The 19513-nt window shown below is 39.5% G+C and overlaps 2 protein-coding genes across 2 annotated transcripts in view; one reads left to right on the forward strand and one right to left on the reverse strand.

Annotated features, from left to right (window-relative positions):
- The first annotated feature begins 2886 nt into the window (after positions 1–2886).
- Positions 2887–11765, forward strand: znf414 (zinc finger protein 414). Its single transcript, XM_086024956.1, has 4 exons — positions 2887–3012; positions 3186–3293; positions 9709–9814; positions 10144–11765. Exons 1-4 carry the CDS (start codon positions 2961–2963, stop codon positions 10370–10372), a joined length of 495 nt encoding a protein of 164 aa, XP_085881082.1. The 5' UTR covers positions 2887–2960; the 3' UTR covers positions 10373–11765.
- Positions 11766–12101: 336 nt separating this feature from the next.
- The window catches only part of mtch2 (mitochondrial carrier homolog 2), a 46758-nt gene continuing 39346 nt past the window's right edge, over positions 12102–19513 (reverse strand). Inside the window, exons 9-13 of the mRNA XM_086024955.1 lie at positions 15778–15871; positions 15589–15636; positions 15411–15478; positions 15266–15341; positions 12102–12728 (exon numbers count right to left, since the gene is read on the reverse strand). Of these exons, the coding sequence (XP_085881081.1) occupies positions 12642–12728; positions 15266–15341; positions 15411–15478; positions 15589–15636; positions 15778–15871 (373 nt within the window). The 3' untranslated portion in view covers positions 12102–12641. The remainder of the gene's footprint in view (positions 12729–15265; positions 15342–15410; positions 15479–15588; positions 15637–15777; positions 15872–19513) is intronic.

Consider the following 19513-nt stretch of genomic DNA (forward strand, 5'->3'; position numbering starts at 1 on the left):
CTAAAGTATCAGGATTATAGTTAAATTTGAAAAAATGTGAGTTGATGTCAATACATGATCATCGTCCAATGAATCTGTATGCGATTCCAGTAAAAGATGAGGTGAAATATTTAGGGGTGATTATAGCCAAACATTACAAAATCAGAGAAAAACTGAATGTTGCTCCAGTTGTAGATAAATGCAAAGCCATACTTAATTCTTGGTTCCAAAGAGATATGTATATTTTTGGTCGTATTTTGATTACCAAAATGGAGGTACTCTCCAGATTTATATACCCAGCTTTCTCTTTATTCATTTCGGATCATTGGATCAAATCAATAAATCTAACAAATTTCAATTTTATTTGGAAAAACAAACATTATTATATAAGAAAAGGGGATGAGGTTAAATCATTTGAAGAAGGGGGTCTCCCGGCTTGCCTGGGAACGCCTTGGGATCCCTTCGGAAGAGCTGGAAGATGTTGCTGGGGAGAGGGAAGCCTGGGCTTCCCTGCTGAAGCTGCTGCCTCCGCGACCCGACTTCGGATAAGCGGGAGATAATGGATGGATGGATGGATGGACTAAATGTAATTGATTACGAAGCAATGAATGGTATGATAAAACTTAAGTGGTTGCAACAATTGAAGAAAGGTAATATGGATAACCTTTGGTTCTATATTCCCTCGAAAATATTTGAGAAATGTGGTGGTATTGATTTTTTGTTCAAGTGTGATTTTTGTATTTCTAAGCTACCAGTTAAATTGTCTTAAGTTTCATCAGCAGGTCCTTTTGTATTGGAAATTGATATATAATCATAATTTTACTCCACATTCTGTTCCTATCTGGAACAATAGATATGTTCTAATGAGAAGAAAATCCTTGTTTTATCGTGATTGGGTGGAGAAGGGTATTTGGTCGATTCTTCATATATTGGACAAATCAGGAGAACTTCTTTCTTATGAGGCTTTGGTTGCTAAATTTGATTTAAGATGTACTAAAAAACAATATGCTGTAGTTATTCGAGCAATACCACAAGCTATGGTGAAACGAATCCTGATTTATGATTGAGGAATACCAATGATGCCATCACTTGTTATAGATGAGAAGATTTTTACAATTGGATGGCTGAGAAGGACCAGGACTTTATTCAACTGGAGTTAACAAAAACCTATGCGTTTGCATTGATGTACTGTAATCACGTCAGGCAATAGTTGTATTCGTGTTTGGTGATAATGCACCGGACTTTAAAAAAACAAAAAAAACACTCAAATATTTAAAACCATTATCATAACCATTATAATCATGGTTATAATAACGGTGATGAATACTAACAACAATAATCGCAGTAGACACTATGCCTACATATATCCATCCATCCATCCATCCATCCATCCATCCATCCATCCATCCATTATCTCCCGCTTATCCGAAGTCGGGTCGCGGAGGCAGCAGCTTCAGCAGGGAAGCCCAGACTTCCCTCTCCCCAGCAACATCCTCCAGCTCTTCCGGAAGGATCCCAAGGTGTTCCCAGGCAAGCCAGGAGACATAATCTCTCCAGCGTGTTCTGGGTCCTTTCCTCAGGGTCTCCTGCCGGTGGGACATGCCCGGAACACCTCACCAGAGGATCTGATGATCCTAATCAGATGCCCGAGCCACCTCAATTGGCTCCTCTCAACGCGGAGGAGCAGCGGCTCGACTCTGAGTCCCTCCCGGAACTTCTCACCTTATCTCTAAGGGAGAAACCCTGCGAAGGAAACCCATTTCGGCCGCTTATATCCGAGATCTTGTTCATATATCAACATTTGTTATTTTGGAGGACATAACACACTGCCGTCACGCGCCAGGTGTATTTTTGTTTTCACGCATTACGAAGTGCTGCACAGTTTAGTGTATGTTGTTCAGTTTATGATTCTGTTTTATCAATCAATCAATAAAACTTTATTTGTTCAGCGCTTTTCATACATTATGATGCAACTCAAAGTGCTTCATATTGTTAAAAAAAAAATCAACCCCCCACCTCCTCTGAAACACACCCACCCACAAGGACTCAAGTAGACAAGCACACAAATATAAAAAGATAAAAGGTAAAAAATTAAAATAAAAAGGATTAGATGAGTAAAAAGAGCAAGAATGGGTGCAGAGCATCTTCAGAGCATCTTGTGGGGAAAAAACACTATCCCATGGAGCCCGCTGTACCGGGACCAAAATGCAGACCACAGCCGCAGGCCGCCAGCACTGAGCCTCCAGTACAGCACGTACAGCAACCGGAGACCAGGGAGGCGGGACGACGACCATCGCCCACCACAGCACCACACCACCACACCACACCATCCAGGAAAAGAGGGCTCCTTCCGAGGATATACCGGAAAATAAATGCCTATTCCAAGAATGCAGTATAAAAGACCTATAACTCTATCGACTATTTTTTTATTATAAATTAAAAAAAAGACTTTTTAAAATAAGGTCCCTGATAGTGTAATGGTACACATGCCTGAGTTGTGTGCAGGCAGCGTGGGATCGATTCCCGCTCAGTGAAAGTGTCTATGTGTGCCCTGTAACTGGCTGGCGACCAGTTCGGGGTGTAGTCTGCCTTCGCCCATTGACGGCTGGGATAGGCTCCAGCAACTCCCCGCGACCCTGTATAGGATAAGCGGTTCGGAAGATGACATGATGACTTAAAATAAATTGTAGTAAAAGACTGAAATTACTAAAAATGTGTATAAGTAAGTAAATAACTATTAACAGTTTAAGAAGTTAGTAAAAATGGATAAATATTTAGTTAAAAGCTACATTAAAAAGGTGGGTCATGAGCTTGTGTCTTGTTTTGACATAGAAAAATGGGTGCTGAGACTGGGTAATAAAGAATGTTTCCAATTCGAAAGGTGGCGGTAATGTATCTACTCTCATACCATCAGAAACGAAGAAGATTTCGCGCAGGCGCTTTGGCCAATTGTGGCGGAGTACAAATACAATAACAGAGCTATGTCTTCTTTTAGCACCACCCAACAGTCATTTGATGGAAGTGGAACTGGAGGTTATTAACTTATTTTGTTTTATTTTTTATTTTTTGACGAAGCCTTTCAGTCAGCCAGGCTTAGACTTAGCCACTTCGATATTAAGCTCAGCAATGTTTCCGTTGCCACATATGTTTCTGTTTGTTCCTTGTTGTTTTTCTTACGTAGTTTGCTTATTCTATCTTTCCTCCAGGAAATAAGAAGACGTGTCCATTTCACGGCTGTAAACGCGTGTACACTGATGTGAGCGCTTTGGAGAGTCATGTGAGGGACCATGCAATCCCAACTCAGTCTCTTCCTGGTAAGCGATTCCATCATGATGATAGATTCGTCAGGACTTAACTTCAAATTCAAGGTGTATATGATTTACGCACGCATGCGTTTAAATAAAACATTAGGATATTGGTTGCAAAAGCAGTGTATGTATGTATGCAGTGTATGTATAATTTGCAAACGCAATTGGTGTAAAGCGTCCATTTGCAACTGTGTGTGTGTGTGTTCTGTATCTCTTTTGGTCATTGACTATTAAGCAAATTAGAAAAATAATTCATTGTTTGATTTTCGTTTTAAAATAGTAAACACCGAGGGAAAGGTCTAATAAGAGTTTGATTTGAGTTTGCGATAAACGACTCATTGTTTCATTTTCGTTTTAAAATAGAAACACTATCTGGAGCAAGAAAGGAAAAGTCCAATAAGAGTTCGATTTTTTTTTCTGTTTTTATCAGACAAATCGAAATCGTGTACTGTATTTGTTTTTGAATTTCCGAAAGTTGTCACCGGCAGCATTTCTCATAGTGACCAGGAGATAGCGACAGCGTGGAGTCTGAAGACGATATCTTTTTTCTTCAATGATCCATCAACATTCTCAATTTCACAAACACTAACTATACACGTGGAGAAAATTATTGATACCCCAATGAAAGAAAAAAAATAATAGTAAAAGAGAGAAAAAATAATGTTAAAATAAATTTTAAAAAATGAAAATGAAAATCTGTGAAAATCAGACATTGGTTTTGCATTGTGGCTCATTTAATAAAAAATAAAGACATAAAATAAACTCATGAAACAGGCCTAGACAAAAATGATGGTAGCCTTAACTTGATATTTAGTAGCAAAACCTTTTGAGACAATTACTGCAATCAAACAATTGCTGTAACTTTTAGTGATACTTGTGCACCTCTGACCAGCTGTTTTGAAAACTGCTCCAATTGTCCTATGTTTGAAGGTTGCTTTCTCCAGATGAGATGTTTCAGCTCTTTCCTCAGATGTTTAAAAGGATTTAGATCAGGGCGGCTCATCGAAGGCCACTTTAGCGTAATGTAATGTTTTGCTATCAGCCATTCTTGGGTGTTTTTAGCTGTGTGTTTTGGGTAATTATCTTGTTGCAAGACCCATGAGGTGACTGAGAACAAGCTTTCTGACACTGGACAGCATATGTCTCTGTAGAACCTTGATAGTCTTGAGATTTCATTGTACTATGCACCAGAGGAATGCCTCAGCAGGGGAAGGTGCTCGAACTTGAAAAGGGGGCACATGGAACTTTTTTTGTGTGTAGAAACACACAATTGTGCCCACAAATTAAAGGGAAAAAAATCCCATGTAATGTTTGCGAGCTCTGTTGATGTCAGTGCATCTATTCCCTGGATCTTTTTTTTTTCCAAGGTAACACAGTTGAGAAAATCCTGGGAGGAAAGTCAAGGTGGCGGAGTGAGTGGTTGTGCTTTCCGCAGGAGCTGAAGGAATATAAATTTACAGTCCTAATCTTGACATGAGAAATATCAACCAACAAGGTAAATACGGAATAGAACCCGACCACTAAAAACAAGTTTTTGGGGCCAAAGAAAATGTTGCCAAATCACTTCGAAAGAGCTTCAAAGTTAAGCTAAATGGCAAAGGCTAACTCTAAAAAAAATAGCATGATCGATCACGACTACGAACTGTCAGCTATGGAAGAGGAACTAAACGATGACATGACAGACGTGACGGCGGGAAGACAGTAAATGATCACACACCAACGCCGAGTCCGAATCCCAAGAAATTAAAGACGAGCACCGTGAAAGAAAATGAAATGGAGGTGAGCAACATTGTGTAGTCTCTACAAACTGGCGGTCATTAGTGCAATTGTGCAGTCCTGCACCTGAGCTCGTATCGTGCAATACCCAATATTCCCCACTACTGTAATACCGTGCAATACTCAACATTCCCCACTACTGTTAGTCTAGTTTTATTTTTATCCAATGCTGTTCCTTACATTTCACTACAGCACTGCAGCACTGTCACTTAGAGTATTTTTTCCTCTGTACTATGTACAGGCCGAAATGAGTGTTCCTCATATTTTTTATGTAGATGTAGGTTGGTGTGTATACACATGTGTATATACACATGTTACTGCGTATATCTACATAGGTTTGATTCTAAATGTTTGCCGTCAATGTTATACATTAATGGCCACATTATGCCGCCGCCCCTGTGTGACCTATATCTTTGCTACTGTAACAATGAAAATTTCCCCACTGTGGGATCAATAAAGGCATTCTTATTCTTATTCTTATTCTTATTAGCAATGCTAAAATTTTTGAAGCTGTTCAAGAACTACTCTTGAAATTCAACATGATGGATAAGCGTTTCAAAGCCTTTGAATCCCGCATTGAGGCCAATGCAAAGGCAGTGAAAGAGAATAAGGAAGATATTGGAAAAATGCAGGAGCAAATCGAGGATTTGAAAAATGAAAACCGCTCCCTCAAAGAAATGTGCCTTGAAAATGGAAGATACAAAAGAAGGTGGGATCTCAGACTCATGGGTTTGAAAGAGAGTGAAAATGAAGACACTAAAGAAATGGTGGTTGGCATTCTCAAGTGAGTGATTCCGGTGGCAGTTGATAAACTCAGGGAAATGGTCGATACAAAGAAACGATGCTGCACAAAACAAGATGCAGAGACCAGTCATCATACAGTTTGCAACACGGACGGCCCGAAACGAATTCTGGAAGAAGTCCAAGGAGGCAAGAGTCTGTAAAGAAATGAACATTCACTTCAAGGACAGAGAAGCCAGACTGAAGCTGTGGCCAAAAGTAGAGGAAGCTAGACATAATGGGAAAAAAGCTTTCCTGAAAGAAAGATATGCGATCATTGACGGACGAAGAATTGACCCTTAACAAAACATCAGGTAAAACATTGTGTTTTACTCTGAGGGGGAGTGGGAAAAAACGAAAAAAAAAACCAAACCATCACCTGGAAAATTAAAAAAAAAAAAAAAAAAAAAAAAGATGCTACACAAAACAAGATGTAGAGATTAATCATCATACAGATCGCAACGTGAACTGATTGAAATTAAATCTGGAGGAAGGGCAAGGAGAAAAGAGTGTAGAAAGAAATGGACTTTCACTTCAAGGAGGACAGAGAAACCCGACTAAATTATGGTCAAAATTAGAGGAAGCTCGACAAAAAAAAGCTTTCCTGAAAGAAGGGTATGCAATCATTGATGGACGAAAAATTGACCCTTAACAAAACATCAGTCAGAGGAGAGAAAAGGGAGGAGCTGGTTCACTGCCCGTAGGGAAAAAAAAAAAAAAGAGATGCTCAAATCGACTCAAACAGGTTTTGGCTAAATTAGTTGAAGAGTATCAATCTGCTTTTATTAAAGGCCGAAATTTTCATAACAATGTTAGATTAATACTAGACATGCTGGACTATCAATCTTACTTTGAAACTGAAGTTTTTGTTTTGTTCATCGACTTCTTTAAAGCATTTGATTCTATAGAACATACATTTTTAATTAATACATTAGAGAAATGTTGGATTTGCTGCTAGATTCTGTGAAGTCATCAAAATGTTTTTATAATGACATAGTTATCTACATCTCTAAACCCAGGAATGACCCCTAAAATAAAAATTCATAGAGGCATTAGACAAGGCTGTCCGATATCACCAAAAGTTTTCATTCTGTGTACCCAAATATTATCATATTTGATCGTTAATCACTCAGAAATTAATGGGATTAAATTTGGGGATTATGAATTTCGAATAAATCAATTTGCGGATGATACGGTTTTATTTTTAAAAGACAAATTAACAATTGAAAAGGCGTTATAAGTGATCTCCGTTTTCTCCAAAGCATCTGGTTTAAATTTGAATTTGAACAAATGTGAAATTCTCTCATTGTCACATTGTGATGAAGTCCCAATCATGTCTATTCCTGTTAAAAAGGAAGTAAAATACTTGGGTTTAAATATATTAAGAAAATAATAAATTGAGGGAAAATAAAAATTATAATGACAAGTTTAAAGTTATGGAAAAGACACTAAATCATTGGCTATCTAGAGAACTCTCCATTTTTGGGCGAAACATTTTATCCAAGGGTGAAGGTATTTCAAATCTGGTCTATCCATGTCAGTCTCTATTTATTACTCCCCAAAGCATTAAGAAAGCCAACTCGATTATATATAACTTTATTTGGAGAAACAAAACACACTATGTAAGAAAGTCACAACTAGTCAAAAATGTAAAAAAAAAAAAAAAGGTTTAAATACAGTAATCAATGATAGGAATGTTTAGAATAAATTGGATTAAAGCCTTTCTATCGCAAAATGATTCCATATGGTTCCATATCCCTAAAAGTATATTTAAAGTGGCAGGATTAGACTTTTTGTTGAAATGTGATTATGAAATCACAAAACTGCCCATAAAAGTATCTGACTTTCATAAGCAAGTGTTACACTACTGGAAAATGGCATTTACCCACAACTTTAGTCCACATGGTTCCACCTTATGGAACAACAGAACAATAAAAAGAAATCAACAAACTATTCAAACAAAGGTGGTATGACACGGGAATATTTGTAGCTGACCTTATGGATAACTCTGGAATCAATTATGCCACTTGACTCTTTTAATGATAAGTATGGAATACAATGTTCTTATAGAGAATACAGAAATATATGTCGGGCTATTCCAGCCCCCTTAGCGCAACAAATTAATAACACACTTTAATACTCAGACGTGAAGATACCTTTACCAGAAATTCGAATTGGCCATTATAAAATTGGAGATAAAAAATGCAATAAAGTAATTCAAATGAGATTCAAATAAATCTTCTTTTTTGATCTAGTAAAAGCTACAAACATAAGAACTAGTGAAACAAATTTAAGAATTTCAAATAAACATGTTAAATTTATGAAGTGGCTTTCATCCAAAAGCTAAAGAGCTGCAATTCAAGATTATCCATCATTACTATCCAGCTGCTGAGACTTTACGCAAGAGATTTGGATTTGATGTGGAGCCATGTGTTTTTTTGTCATACAAACAATGAGACTATTGAAAATCTTTTTCACTCATGTCCAGTAATCAAACTATTTTGGAAATTATTTTATTCAAAGATGAATCCCCACCCCCCATTGGCAAATTTGATAAATATAATAATTATACTAGGTAAGTACTAGAGCTGGGCCGGACCGGTCGGACCCTCTGTCCCGGCCGGATGCCCATTTTTGGGCCTGGGGAGGGGGTCGACTGACAATTTTTAAAAAAATGTCTGGACTCAGCATGGCTGAGTGGATTTTAGTCCGGCCCACTAATCGGCTCTCATGCGTGTGACGTGCTCGCGAAGCGGCAAAATTGAATCTCAGCCTACTCGGTGAAAGGCTTCTTTTTAGGCTTCTTTCTACTCCCGCGTCAGCGCGAGCGACAACTGCTGTTATAGGGATTGTGGTATTGCCCCCCCGTCCCCTCTGCCCCAGTTGCAGGTGGGTAGCGCGGGTTACGCGGGTCACGCGGGTCACGTCTCTTACACAAACAACTGCCACATTGATTCACATGACTGACGCATTGTGCTGTTGGTGACAGGTCTGCAACACATGCCACGCACCATAAGGATTTGTTGCTGCTCTGATCGGTCCATTATATCACATTTTGCGATGACATACAGTTTCCCACACGTAGAGGATGACCCACGCAGCTCGTTGCTGCTGCAAAGCAACTAGTTTAGCAGCGTTGTGTGTGGAAAGAATTTACTCACCCACGTTGCCCCTCACCTTCCAGATTGTTTTCGCAATAAAATTAAATGCATCGTCTAGTCATCTCGGTCCCTTTATGGTTGTAGCAGGCACGATATCCATTGTGGTCGCTGTCTTTTTGAAGCGACGCCCCCCAACTTGTTTCAAAACAACTTGTGTCCACGGGTATATATATTATTATTATTATTTTATTTTTTTTAATATATTTAAGCTGCGCGCAGCACTGTCTCAAGGATGACGGTAGCACATCAAGGTGGAGTTCATGCACTTCTCTGGCGTCTTCCCTATTTCAGGAAATACGCCATAGCAAACCAGCTATGTATAGTGGTTTGCTGGAATGCTTTTATTTTGAAGGCCGGGAAGGAGGGGAAGTGTGGAAAATAAATAAGTGACTTGACTACGACTTCTGGCTGGCTGTTGGGCCCAAATAATTATAGAATATGACAAATCCAGCCCGGAGCTCGCAATGCAAGTAAGCACACGCACGTTGGGTTTAGTACTACTGGCGCATTTGAAGCGTGTCCACAGCGGGTTCAAATTGTAAATTAGCCAGCTGATGATCTTTAGAAAGCCTCTGCCGTTAGAGCATTTCTTCCGCGGCGACGTCAATCATGGATGCTTTTTTTTGTTGGTTTTTTTTTGGGGTCGGAGGGCGGAATTGTTCCAATAAGTCTTTTTTTGTGCCTGTTTGTACTTACCTTTGCAGGAAAAACATTTCATTGCTCCAGTGTTGGCTGCAGCTGCTCCTTCCCAAACATGCAGAAATTGATGGAACATATGAGACGTCATCATAAACCCAACATATTTTTCTTGTAAGTTTTTCTTTTCTTTTTTGAAAGTTCAATCCTCCACTTCTTTTCCTTTAGACTTTTGTTGCTTGCCAGCAAGGATTAAAGCGGTCGAAGTGTGAGTGTTGCAACGGTTCATCTGGAAATAGTGTTTTGCAACACCCCTGCCTGCAAGTGTATAGTCACTCTGGTGTGTGCTACTCAATATCCGTATACAGCAGAGTGAAAATTAAATTTCCCTCTGGGAACTAAAACTGGTTTTGTAAATCACATCTATTTTGAAAGTACTTACAGGGTTCCTACTATGTGTATTGGTACTTAATTTTTGAGGTATATTGTCGCTTTGTTCATAGGTGTGAAAATTGTCGCACTAAATTGCGATCGTACCGTGGCCTCCTGACTCACCTTCACACCTGTTCCAAAGTTCCACGTGGGAAAATGAAGTCAACAGAACAGGCGCCCCTTCAACCAGTTGGTGTGACAAACCCAAACGTGACCCCCCTGCCTGCTAATGTGAACCCGCCTCAGATGGACGTTGTGTCCACACCGCACCTAGTGATCCCGGAGCACGAGAGTTCTTAAATGTGACTCTTGTTTCACACTGTTTTTGAACCAGGGGACCTCTGGGGGTTTGCAGCGGTCTGGGAGAACAACCAAGGTGAACTTCTTATCCCACTAATGCAAGCAAACGTAGTACAAGTCTTGCCTTTTGTTGATATGTGCAAGCATAACATGTAATAAATCCACGCGTCAATGGCAAACAGTGTCAGAATGTGGGAACTGCGAGTGACTAGAAACAATACTTTTTGTTTTGTTTTCTAGTATAACGAATGTTTACTTTTGCATTGATTTACCTTTGTGATATGTATGGCATTAGCACATCTTTGAAAAGAGTGGGCAAAATTCAGCCACATGGGCATCGGCACAAGAAAACATACAATGTCATGTTACACTGTGTGTGTCAATGTGACATTTAAAGTATCAAAATTCACCGGGCCAGTAACAATAATGCAGAATTGTTTTCAACAGCGTAATACACAGCTTCAGAAAACAAGTGAGCCGTGATTGGTTGTTACCTGAGCCTTGAGCAACTGTGATGACATTTTCAGTTGATAGCAAGTGGCAAAATGGCCAACCCGAGATTTTGCTGCTTAAATCATATTCCACAAACACAATATTAATAAGAATGCCGTGTTTAGACTAGTGGGGGTGCATATTATTGTTAAATGTTTTGGATTGACTTCCACTTTAAGCGAAGAATCCTATCAAGTTTTTAGATACATAAGTAGGACCGTGTGACAACGCACTCATTTTCATGTCGTAGTGACTAAATGCAAGAGACGTCTGAGTTTTGTGCTTGCTAACAAGGGCGATTCCATTTTGTACCAAATTATGTGTATCTTGGGGCCAGTTGCTCAAAATTAGACTGAGTGGATTTTAGTTATCGGATTGGATAAAATCTTGAAAATGGGTAGTTCCAAAGGAAAAGAAGGATTCTGAATTGGATTGGATCATGTAATCCAATCCTAGACCTGGATCACTTTGAGCCCCAAACCAGGATTATTCTGATCCCAACAAGGGGTAGAATTTCAAGGTGGATTCCTTGAAGAAAATGTTGCTAAACTTTAAAATTGGTGTGTATAGTTTTATTTATATTTTGCACTTGATTTGTTCAACTCTTACAGTGAAGTAGATAAAGTCCACATAGGCTACCAATTAAAAAGCTTTTAGTTAAGTAAAAACAATCTTGTCCCCATGAAATGAACCCCAAACAGTTTTCACTGCATATTTGTTTCAAAGAAACATTCTTTTAACTGTTGAACATTTAGCCATTTTTTTTTAAATGTCAATATCCACAATGTATTTGTTTATGTATTGTGGCTCAGGTCAGATTTCATAAAAGAAATCATAAATAGAAATGGATGTTTGTTCTTTTTGTTTTGTCTTAAAATAAAAATAAACACAAGTGACCCCATGTTGGCTCTTTAACCTGTTGTTCTCTACACTGCTGGTAACCCGCATTGTGATGTTGTCCCATTTAGAGCACTGGTACTTTGGATGTGGTGATCTTGAAAACGGTGTATCTGGATTAGAGTGATCCAATCCAATGTTGCTTTGAAAAAGTAAGACTGATGACCTGATCCTGGATAGCAAAAAATGGGATTTCTAAATCAGGATCATTTTGAACCAGATTACATTTATTTTGGCCCTTGGGGATCAAATTTGGCAGGTGGCTGGAGATGAGGTCAAAAGGCAAACCTCACTTGAGGCTGATGTCCAAACTTTAATACTTAAGACACGTTTACAAAAATTGACAAAAAAGTAACTTTTATTAGATATTTGAATGAGCTGATAGAAGCACTCGACTACTGTCACAGAAAGATCTGTTAAGTTTCATATGCATGTACTGTACGTGATTGGACAATGATCAGTCTTATTCCATAATAATATTAAGGAAAAACAATCTCACATGCCAAACCCAATTTGATCATCACAATGTTAGACATCACATGCAACATGAAGTGTATTTAAACAAATGTGGATAAATTATTGTCAAGAAATAATGTATGAAAAGAGAGATATGGGGGACGGGCACTGTCTGATCAACCTGTAACAACATGTTGAGATTTGCTTCACTAACTTGGTCCATCAATCAAAAGAATTTCAACTGTATTTAGTATCGTTTCCTTACAAATCCAAAAACCTGACTTGGAAATTCTTTGTAATTTATAAAGCAGACAATATGCCATCAACAGGAACAGGTGCATACAAAAATGATGATGGACAGGCAGTCCCCCAGATGAGACTTGGTTGGTTTGTTTTTCTTACATTTGCACAATGCCGTTTTCTTTTAATAAAATCTTTTCTGATCAATTGCGTACGTCTTTCCCGCTGGAAGCTTCCGGAAGAATAAACTGTTTCCTCTGCTCATGTTGCCCTGGATTAAAAAAAACAAAAACAAAAAATGAAAATTGTTAGCTGTGGTTCAAATTTAGGAAACACTTTCAAACTGAAAACAAATGTAGATTTGAAGTATCAATTGCAATTAGGGATGCTCCGATCTAGGCCAATTTCCATGAAAAATTACGTGATCAGAATATTCGATCAAAGCCTTTTATTGCCGATCAAACCGTCCGATCACCCGCAGCTCATGCTCTGCTGCCGCGAGACGAAATGGCAACAAAGTTGATTTGTTTAATATGCGACGACGTCCCTCCGTCCAAAAGCATAACTCGGGCCGCCCTGCACGCAACCGCGCCCCCCCTCGCAAGCTACATTGACTCCAATTGAAATGCGCCGCCAGAAAGGCTCTCTGACGCAGCCGCGCCTCCGCTGCGAGCAGAGGGGAGGGACGCAACCCGGCTGTAGGCTGCCAAGCATGAGCTGCGGGTGCTCGGATGTTTTGATCGGCAATAAAAGGCTTTGATCGAATATTCCGGCCACCGCAGTTGGTGTGAACATAGCATTGTCTGCTGTGTGTGTGGGGTTTGCGTCTTGTAATACTGTATATGCCATGAAAAGGTACCTCACGCGGGGAGCATGCCCAAAAGTTTCAACACAACCAATTTAATCCGAAATTTGAAGAACAAGCAATTGGGAGACTATGGTGAGTTTATGAGGCTCACTGCATTGAATAAAGTCAAGGCGGACGCAGTGCAGTGTAAGTGGCATCATTGCCACAGGGAGATTAAAAGATTAAAGGCCCTGATAGACCAAACCGACGTCGGAGGTTGTGAAGCGTCGTGGCGTCTTTAAGCGCCGACTGATTGGTGTAGTGACCACCGTCGTAACCCGTCTGTAAACGTCTTGGGGACCTTTACGTATGTTGAATCAGCGTCGCCAGTTGTGACATTTGGTCACTCTGATTGGCTGTTAGCTAGCAAATTAGCGAGCGGAACACCAACGGGAAGTGACAAATGCGGAAAAACAGTGAGCACTCCTCCGCTGCCTTCTTTACTTTACAAGTACAAGAGCGAGGGTTGACAATGTAAGTATTTTCACAATACCGTGTCAAGAATGGTTGACTTCGCGTTGGAGTTCATCGTGAGCGAAGAATATAGCTGAATGCATTGCTTAAATTTTTATAATTCGCCCCCGGCCAACAGCTTTCCGGTTGAAGTTTTCTAACCTTGAGAAATGGTGACTACCGCCGCTGATGATATGGAAGGGTATTACATCCTATGCATGCGCAGAAGATACTTTAATGGTCAGCGTCGCTGTCTGTCGTTGCGGTGTGATTTGCCAGCGTGACGTGCCGACAGCCGGCCGGACGCCACAGGAGGTAAGCGTCTGTCACTGTTGTAACTTGTAGTGACTTTTTTCTCGTTGACAAATGCACAAGCTAGTTTGTCTATGCACAAGACATTAAAGTTCCTGAGTCATTTCAATTTAGGAACTCATTGAATAGTTTATTGTGAAGTGAAGCCTGCATGTGACTATTTTATCTACTTTGATTATATTCTGAACCATGCAATGTTTATGCGGCATGTTATTTATTTGACTTTTTGCATAATTAAGTCTTTTGAGACTGCTGATTATTTTGATCTGTTAAAAACGGTGTTACTAAATTTAAAGGGACGGTTGGGATGGCCATGTTTTCACTAACAAGTTCATTTTAAACATTTTTTGATCAGGAAAATGAAAAGAGTTGTCATTTTCTATTTTATCAATAAATTTGGGAGAAATTAGGAAATAAGTGACTCCATGAATAACGCCTCTTGTTAAAGAGGAGAAGGGCCGCGCCCCCTACCATTCTATCCTTGTTCGGTCGGAGTCACTGGAGGAAGCGATTACAAACCCCCCATATTTGAGAGTGTACTATACTCGAAAAATTACAGTAATGTATGCTCGAAAAATTACAGTAATGTATGCATATGGGGACTTGTATAGGTTCCCCATTTGAAAGTACACCATAGCACGCTGATGGTCTTACGCCTCGTTTCCACGACACAGTAGTTAATCTCACTGACAGCTTTCCATTGTTAAACTGAGCTACTAGGAGATACATACCGTCAACCTCGGGCTGTGCTGACTCTTACAAAAGTTGTAATTTGCCCATACATTTCTGTATATAATCTTACACAGTATTTATCGCTCAGCAGGAGAGGTGGAGGAAATGGAACGGACATTTCTATGTAGAATCTTACAATGTTTATCGCTCAGCGCAGGGAGCTTTGCTCGGGAAAGTCGGCCGAAGTTTGCAGTCGGAATCGCTAACGGACGCTCCGGATTAGAGCCGAAATGGGCAAGACGAGATCGGTCTAACAAAAAATGAGTAAAATTTTTTTTTTTCCCGTTACAAAAATTATTATACGACGTACACAATTTGAAATGATCAAAAAACATAGAATACGGGGAAAACGTTGACAGGTATGGAGATACGAGATACAACTTGTAGAAGAGGGATCATCCGGAATTCCAAGCAGGTCAACCATCATCAATGAAATCGTGTTTAGAGACAAGAAAGGAGCTGACCTCTCTGCTTAGATGTGTCCAGCAGTGCACCCAGGTCGGATATACTGATGCATAGGGGGGAAGCCCTCCGGTGAGCCTGGGAGGAAGAGGAAAACAGTGCGAGTGACAATAAGACCGAAAAACTAAATCCCTCCTACTAACTCACCCGCAGTTATTGACAGCCATGAGGTTTGACACCAAAACAAAAGGGTACGTGAGCATGCTGGCAAAGAACTGGAAAAAAAAACCAAACAGACAAAACCCATTATGTTGAGGTAAATTTAACAAAGGCAGCAGGTAATGTGAATAAAATCTAGAAATATGTAGGCATACAAAGGGCTTACCCCTGTCACAGCCTGAGAGCAGTTCTTGATTTCTCCTGTGTGGCTCATCTTAAGAGAGAAAAATCAACTTTAAAGTCCCACACAACAAGAACTCCAGTAAAAAAAAAAAAATCGGTCACAAGAAAATCAATTTTTTGTTTATTGACACCAGACAGACGTGTAAAAAAAACAAGACGACCAAATTTTTACCGAATCATCAATAGCATAAGTGTTGATGAAGTGAGCCAGCAGGTTACAAATCCACAGAGCGAAGACATCTCCAAGGAGACGAGGGATCAATCCACTAGGCGAAAAAGGACAAGAATTTAAGGTTGTAATAGGTGGGTGTAGCGCTGTGGAATTAATCAAAATTCAATTATGATTTCGATTATTACACTCCACGATTACAAAATTGGTATAATCGTAAAAAAACGATTGTTAATACTGATTTTGAGTTGTTTTGAGGCATGCGCACACGAGTTACTCCGCCGCGCCGCCCTCTCCAAGCTAGCTAGCTGGCAAGACAGCCAGCCCGCACCCCACAAGTCACACTGCACACGCGCCTACTCAACATTTTAACAGAGTAACAGACCTAAAAATGGCACTAGACCCACCACAGGAACAACCTGTAAACAAGCAAGGTAAGTCGAAATCGCATATTTGGTTATATTTTGGGTTTGCCGTGGAAGACGGCGAGCAAAGACGTATAAAGTGCAAGTTGTCTCTGCATCCAAACCCCATCAAGCAACATCGAAGAGACGCAAAAAGATAACAGAATCTATTGCCCGGACAAGGCTTCCAAATGTTTAGGGCACAGACTCCACTACGCAATCAGCATGAGGGATTTATTTCAAATAACATATCTTATGCAAATATACACTACTATTACTAGCACAAAAATAGAAACCATGCGAAACATTATTACTGTGACTTAAGTTAAATTTCTTGTGTAGTCTATAATATGAAGCCCAATTTTTTGTGTTCATTTTTTTTTCAAATTGCTTCAAATGCATTTTTCAAACATATTATTGGTCATTATACTGTAATACAGTTTATATATGGCCTAATGTAATTTAGAAGTATTGTATAGATTACGTACTAGTTTACATTCAGTAACAGTCAACATTTAAATTAGTTTGAACCAATCAGCATATTAAATTTATAATGTATCAGAAGCAAATTACTTTAACTTTGTTTATTATGTGTCAATATTACTTTAAAAACAAAACAAAAAAGGCTCCAGACAAAGGTCAAAATGTATAGATGAATAGCATGTCTGTTATTCTTTCAAAATTGGCATTTTTCTCCAAGCAGTTTACTACTTTGGCAATTTATAAGTGCATAGAAAGTTAACTCGTTTGTTTATACAAGGAAACCATACTTTAATTTATACATTTGCACTTTCATTTAAAAAATAAATAAATAAATGAATAATTTAATAAATGTTGTTGGGTCCAAAACAAACTTAAACTATAGCGTTTTCAATGAATTTTGTCTAAATATTTTTTGACATGTTTAAACCTGTTCTTGTTTTGTTGCAAAAAATAAATAATAGTTTGAATAATCGTGATTTAAATTATTACCAAAATAATCATGCTTAATATTCTTTTCATAATCGAGCAGCCCTAGGTGGGTGTTTGGGGAGGCGGGGTGGACATACAGTGCTAAACATAAAGTCCCCTTCAAAAGTATTGGAATGGCAAGGTCAATTCATTTCTTTTTGTTGTATACTGAAGACATTCGGGTTTCTGATCAAAAGATGAATTCATTAATCATTCAAAGGTTCAGATTTATGGTATTTACACCTAACAACCCACGATGGAGCACCTTTTGATTGTTTATTCACCTGCTTTTCAAGTGAGCAAAAGTATTGAAACATCCATCCATCAATTTTCGTACGTCGATCTGGGGTCAGATCAAAGCGGCAGTATTGGAATAGACATTATTAGATTCAAGTGAATAACATTTCATATTTGGTGGCAATAATAGCATGAATCCGTTTACATTCTTCATTTGAAATAGCTTTGCAGGCCTTTACTGCAGCCTCTTTCAGTTCTTGTTTGTTTCAGGGGGTGGCTCCCTTCAGTTTCATCAGCAAGCTCTGAGAAACCTGACAATGATCTGGATTATATGAATCAGGTGTTTTGGAAGAGGGAAACATCTAAAACAGGCTGGATAGGGGCTCTCGAGGACCGGACTTAGGCACCTCTGCTCTAATGGGTTAAGGTCCGGTGCTTGACTTTGCCAGTCTAAAGCCCTTTTCACACTGCACTCGCTCAGTGTGAAGGAGGTGCGCTGCAACACAAAATTACCGGTTTCCAGTGTGCCCATATTTGGAAGTGCTGACGTAGCAGCGTACCAGGAAGTAAAAACTGAGATTTTCAGACTTTGCTCATTTGAAGGAGGAGGACACAAGCAGCAGATAAAACTGAACGGCTGGGCGGCAACTTGGATCATGCGGCAGTTTAAACATGCCGTTACTTGTCAATAAATCCGCCAAAATTAAAGTAAATCACTCCGCCATCTTTTCTCCAATTGGAGGTGAGTGTCTGACGTAACGGCGCCGCCACTCTCAAACAGAACATTTTCCTATTTGGAATGCCTTGCCGCCACTGTGGCAGAAGTCCTGCTGCGCCGCGCTCCATTCCGTGGACCCCGCCCCTCACCAAAAACCAATGATGTCAGTAGCCGGGTTTACAAGGAGCCGTGTATTCCGATTAGAATGTATCTTAATGACCAAATGGAATGAAAATGCTCCATACAAACACCTCAATCGGAATAAAAAGGCAGAATCTGAAATGGAATTTTTTTTATTGGAATTTTATTCGGATCCACAATAAATGCGCAGTGACGTCATCATATACGACTTTAAAATGGCAGTGTCTTACCAGAGCTTATCTGCTACGGGAGAACTTGTTTTATTAGGGCCCGAGCAGCGACCGCTGCAAGGTCCCTATTGTTTCAGTAGAAATTATTTTTCTATTTTACCCGCGTTTGATCGCATTTTTGACCCCCTAAACATGCCCGAAAACTCACCAAACTCACCAAACTTTACGTCTGTTTGACTTAGGCCTACGAAAATTGGCAGGCACGTGTAGCACCCCGAGATGTACAAAAAAAGTCTATTGCTGTCATAGTCTAAAGTGTACAGGAAGTGAGTTATGACTTTTTGAATGTCCAATTTTGGACCATTTTTGCACGTTTACAGGGTGCATACTTTTGCACCCATGTCATGGAGGATTCATCGAATTGACTTCACACTTCGGATCTACCATCTTAAGACGTGGTGAAACAACTGGGAACATTTTTTTGAGTTTTCGATAAACTATCTGAAGAGGGCGGGGCATCAAATTTGGCGTAATTTTGTTCCTTCGCCATAATGGAGAAAAACCTTAACTCCCCTGCACATGCTCAAAAAAATCCCAAACTTCACCTGTATGTAAAGAGTCGCGACCTGAAGACATCTATATGATAATATTCCATTATACATATAGCGCCACCTAGTGGCGAAAAAATTGATATTTTTTACATTTCTATTTACGGCACGGAGCCCATTGAACGAATCCGTCTGAAAATTTGTCAGAAAAGCCTCAAGACGTTGGTCTTGCTCTACGCCAAATATTGTGACATTTCGGCGAAGCGCGTGGCCTTGACGGTGGTGCAAATTCTGATTATTCAACATGACCATAAATACAGTTTTAAATTGACTCAGATCATCCAATCTTTTCAACATTTTTCATATTTGATGATGGCCAAGGGCTGATGACATCCACGAACATATTTTTCATCGTAGTGGTAGCGCCACCGAGGGGCTGAAGAAAATACATGTTTTTTTCATTGATGTTTTTATCCTAGCGGGTTAACCGGGTCCACCTCATCTTTGCTCGGAAGAGTGTTTAGAACTTCCTAATAATAAAACACAAAATTTGTGATATTTTGTGAAAAG

This window comes from Filicampus tigris, chromosome 3, assembly GCF_054856515.1.
Source record: "Filicampus tigris isolate MCC_2025a chromosome 3, RoL_Ftig_1.0, whole genome shotgun sequence".
NCBI lineage: Eukaryota > Metazoa > Chordata > Actinopteri > Syngnathiformes > Syngnathidae > Filicampus > Filicampus tigris.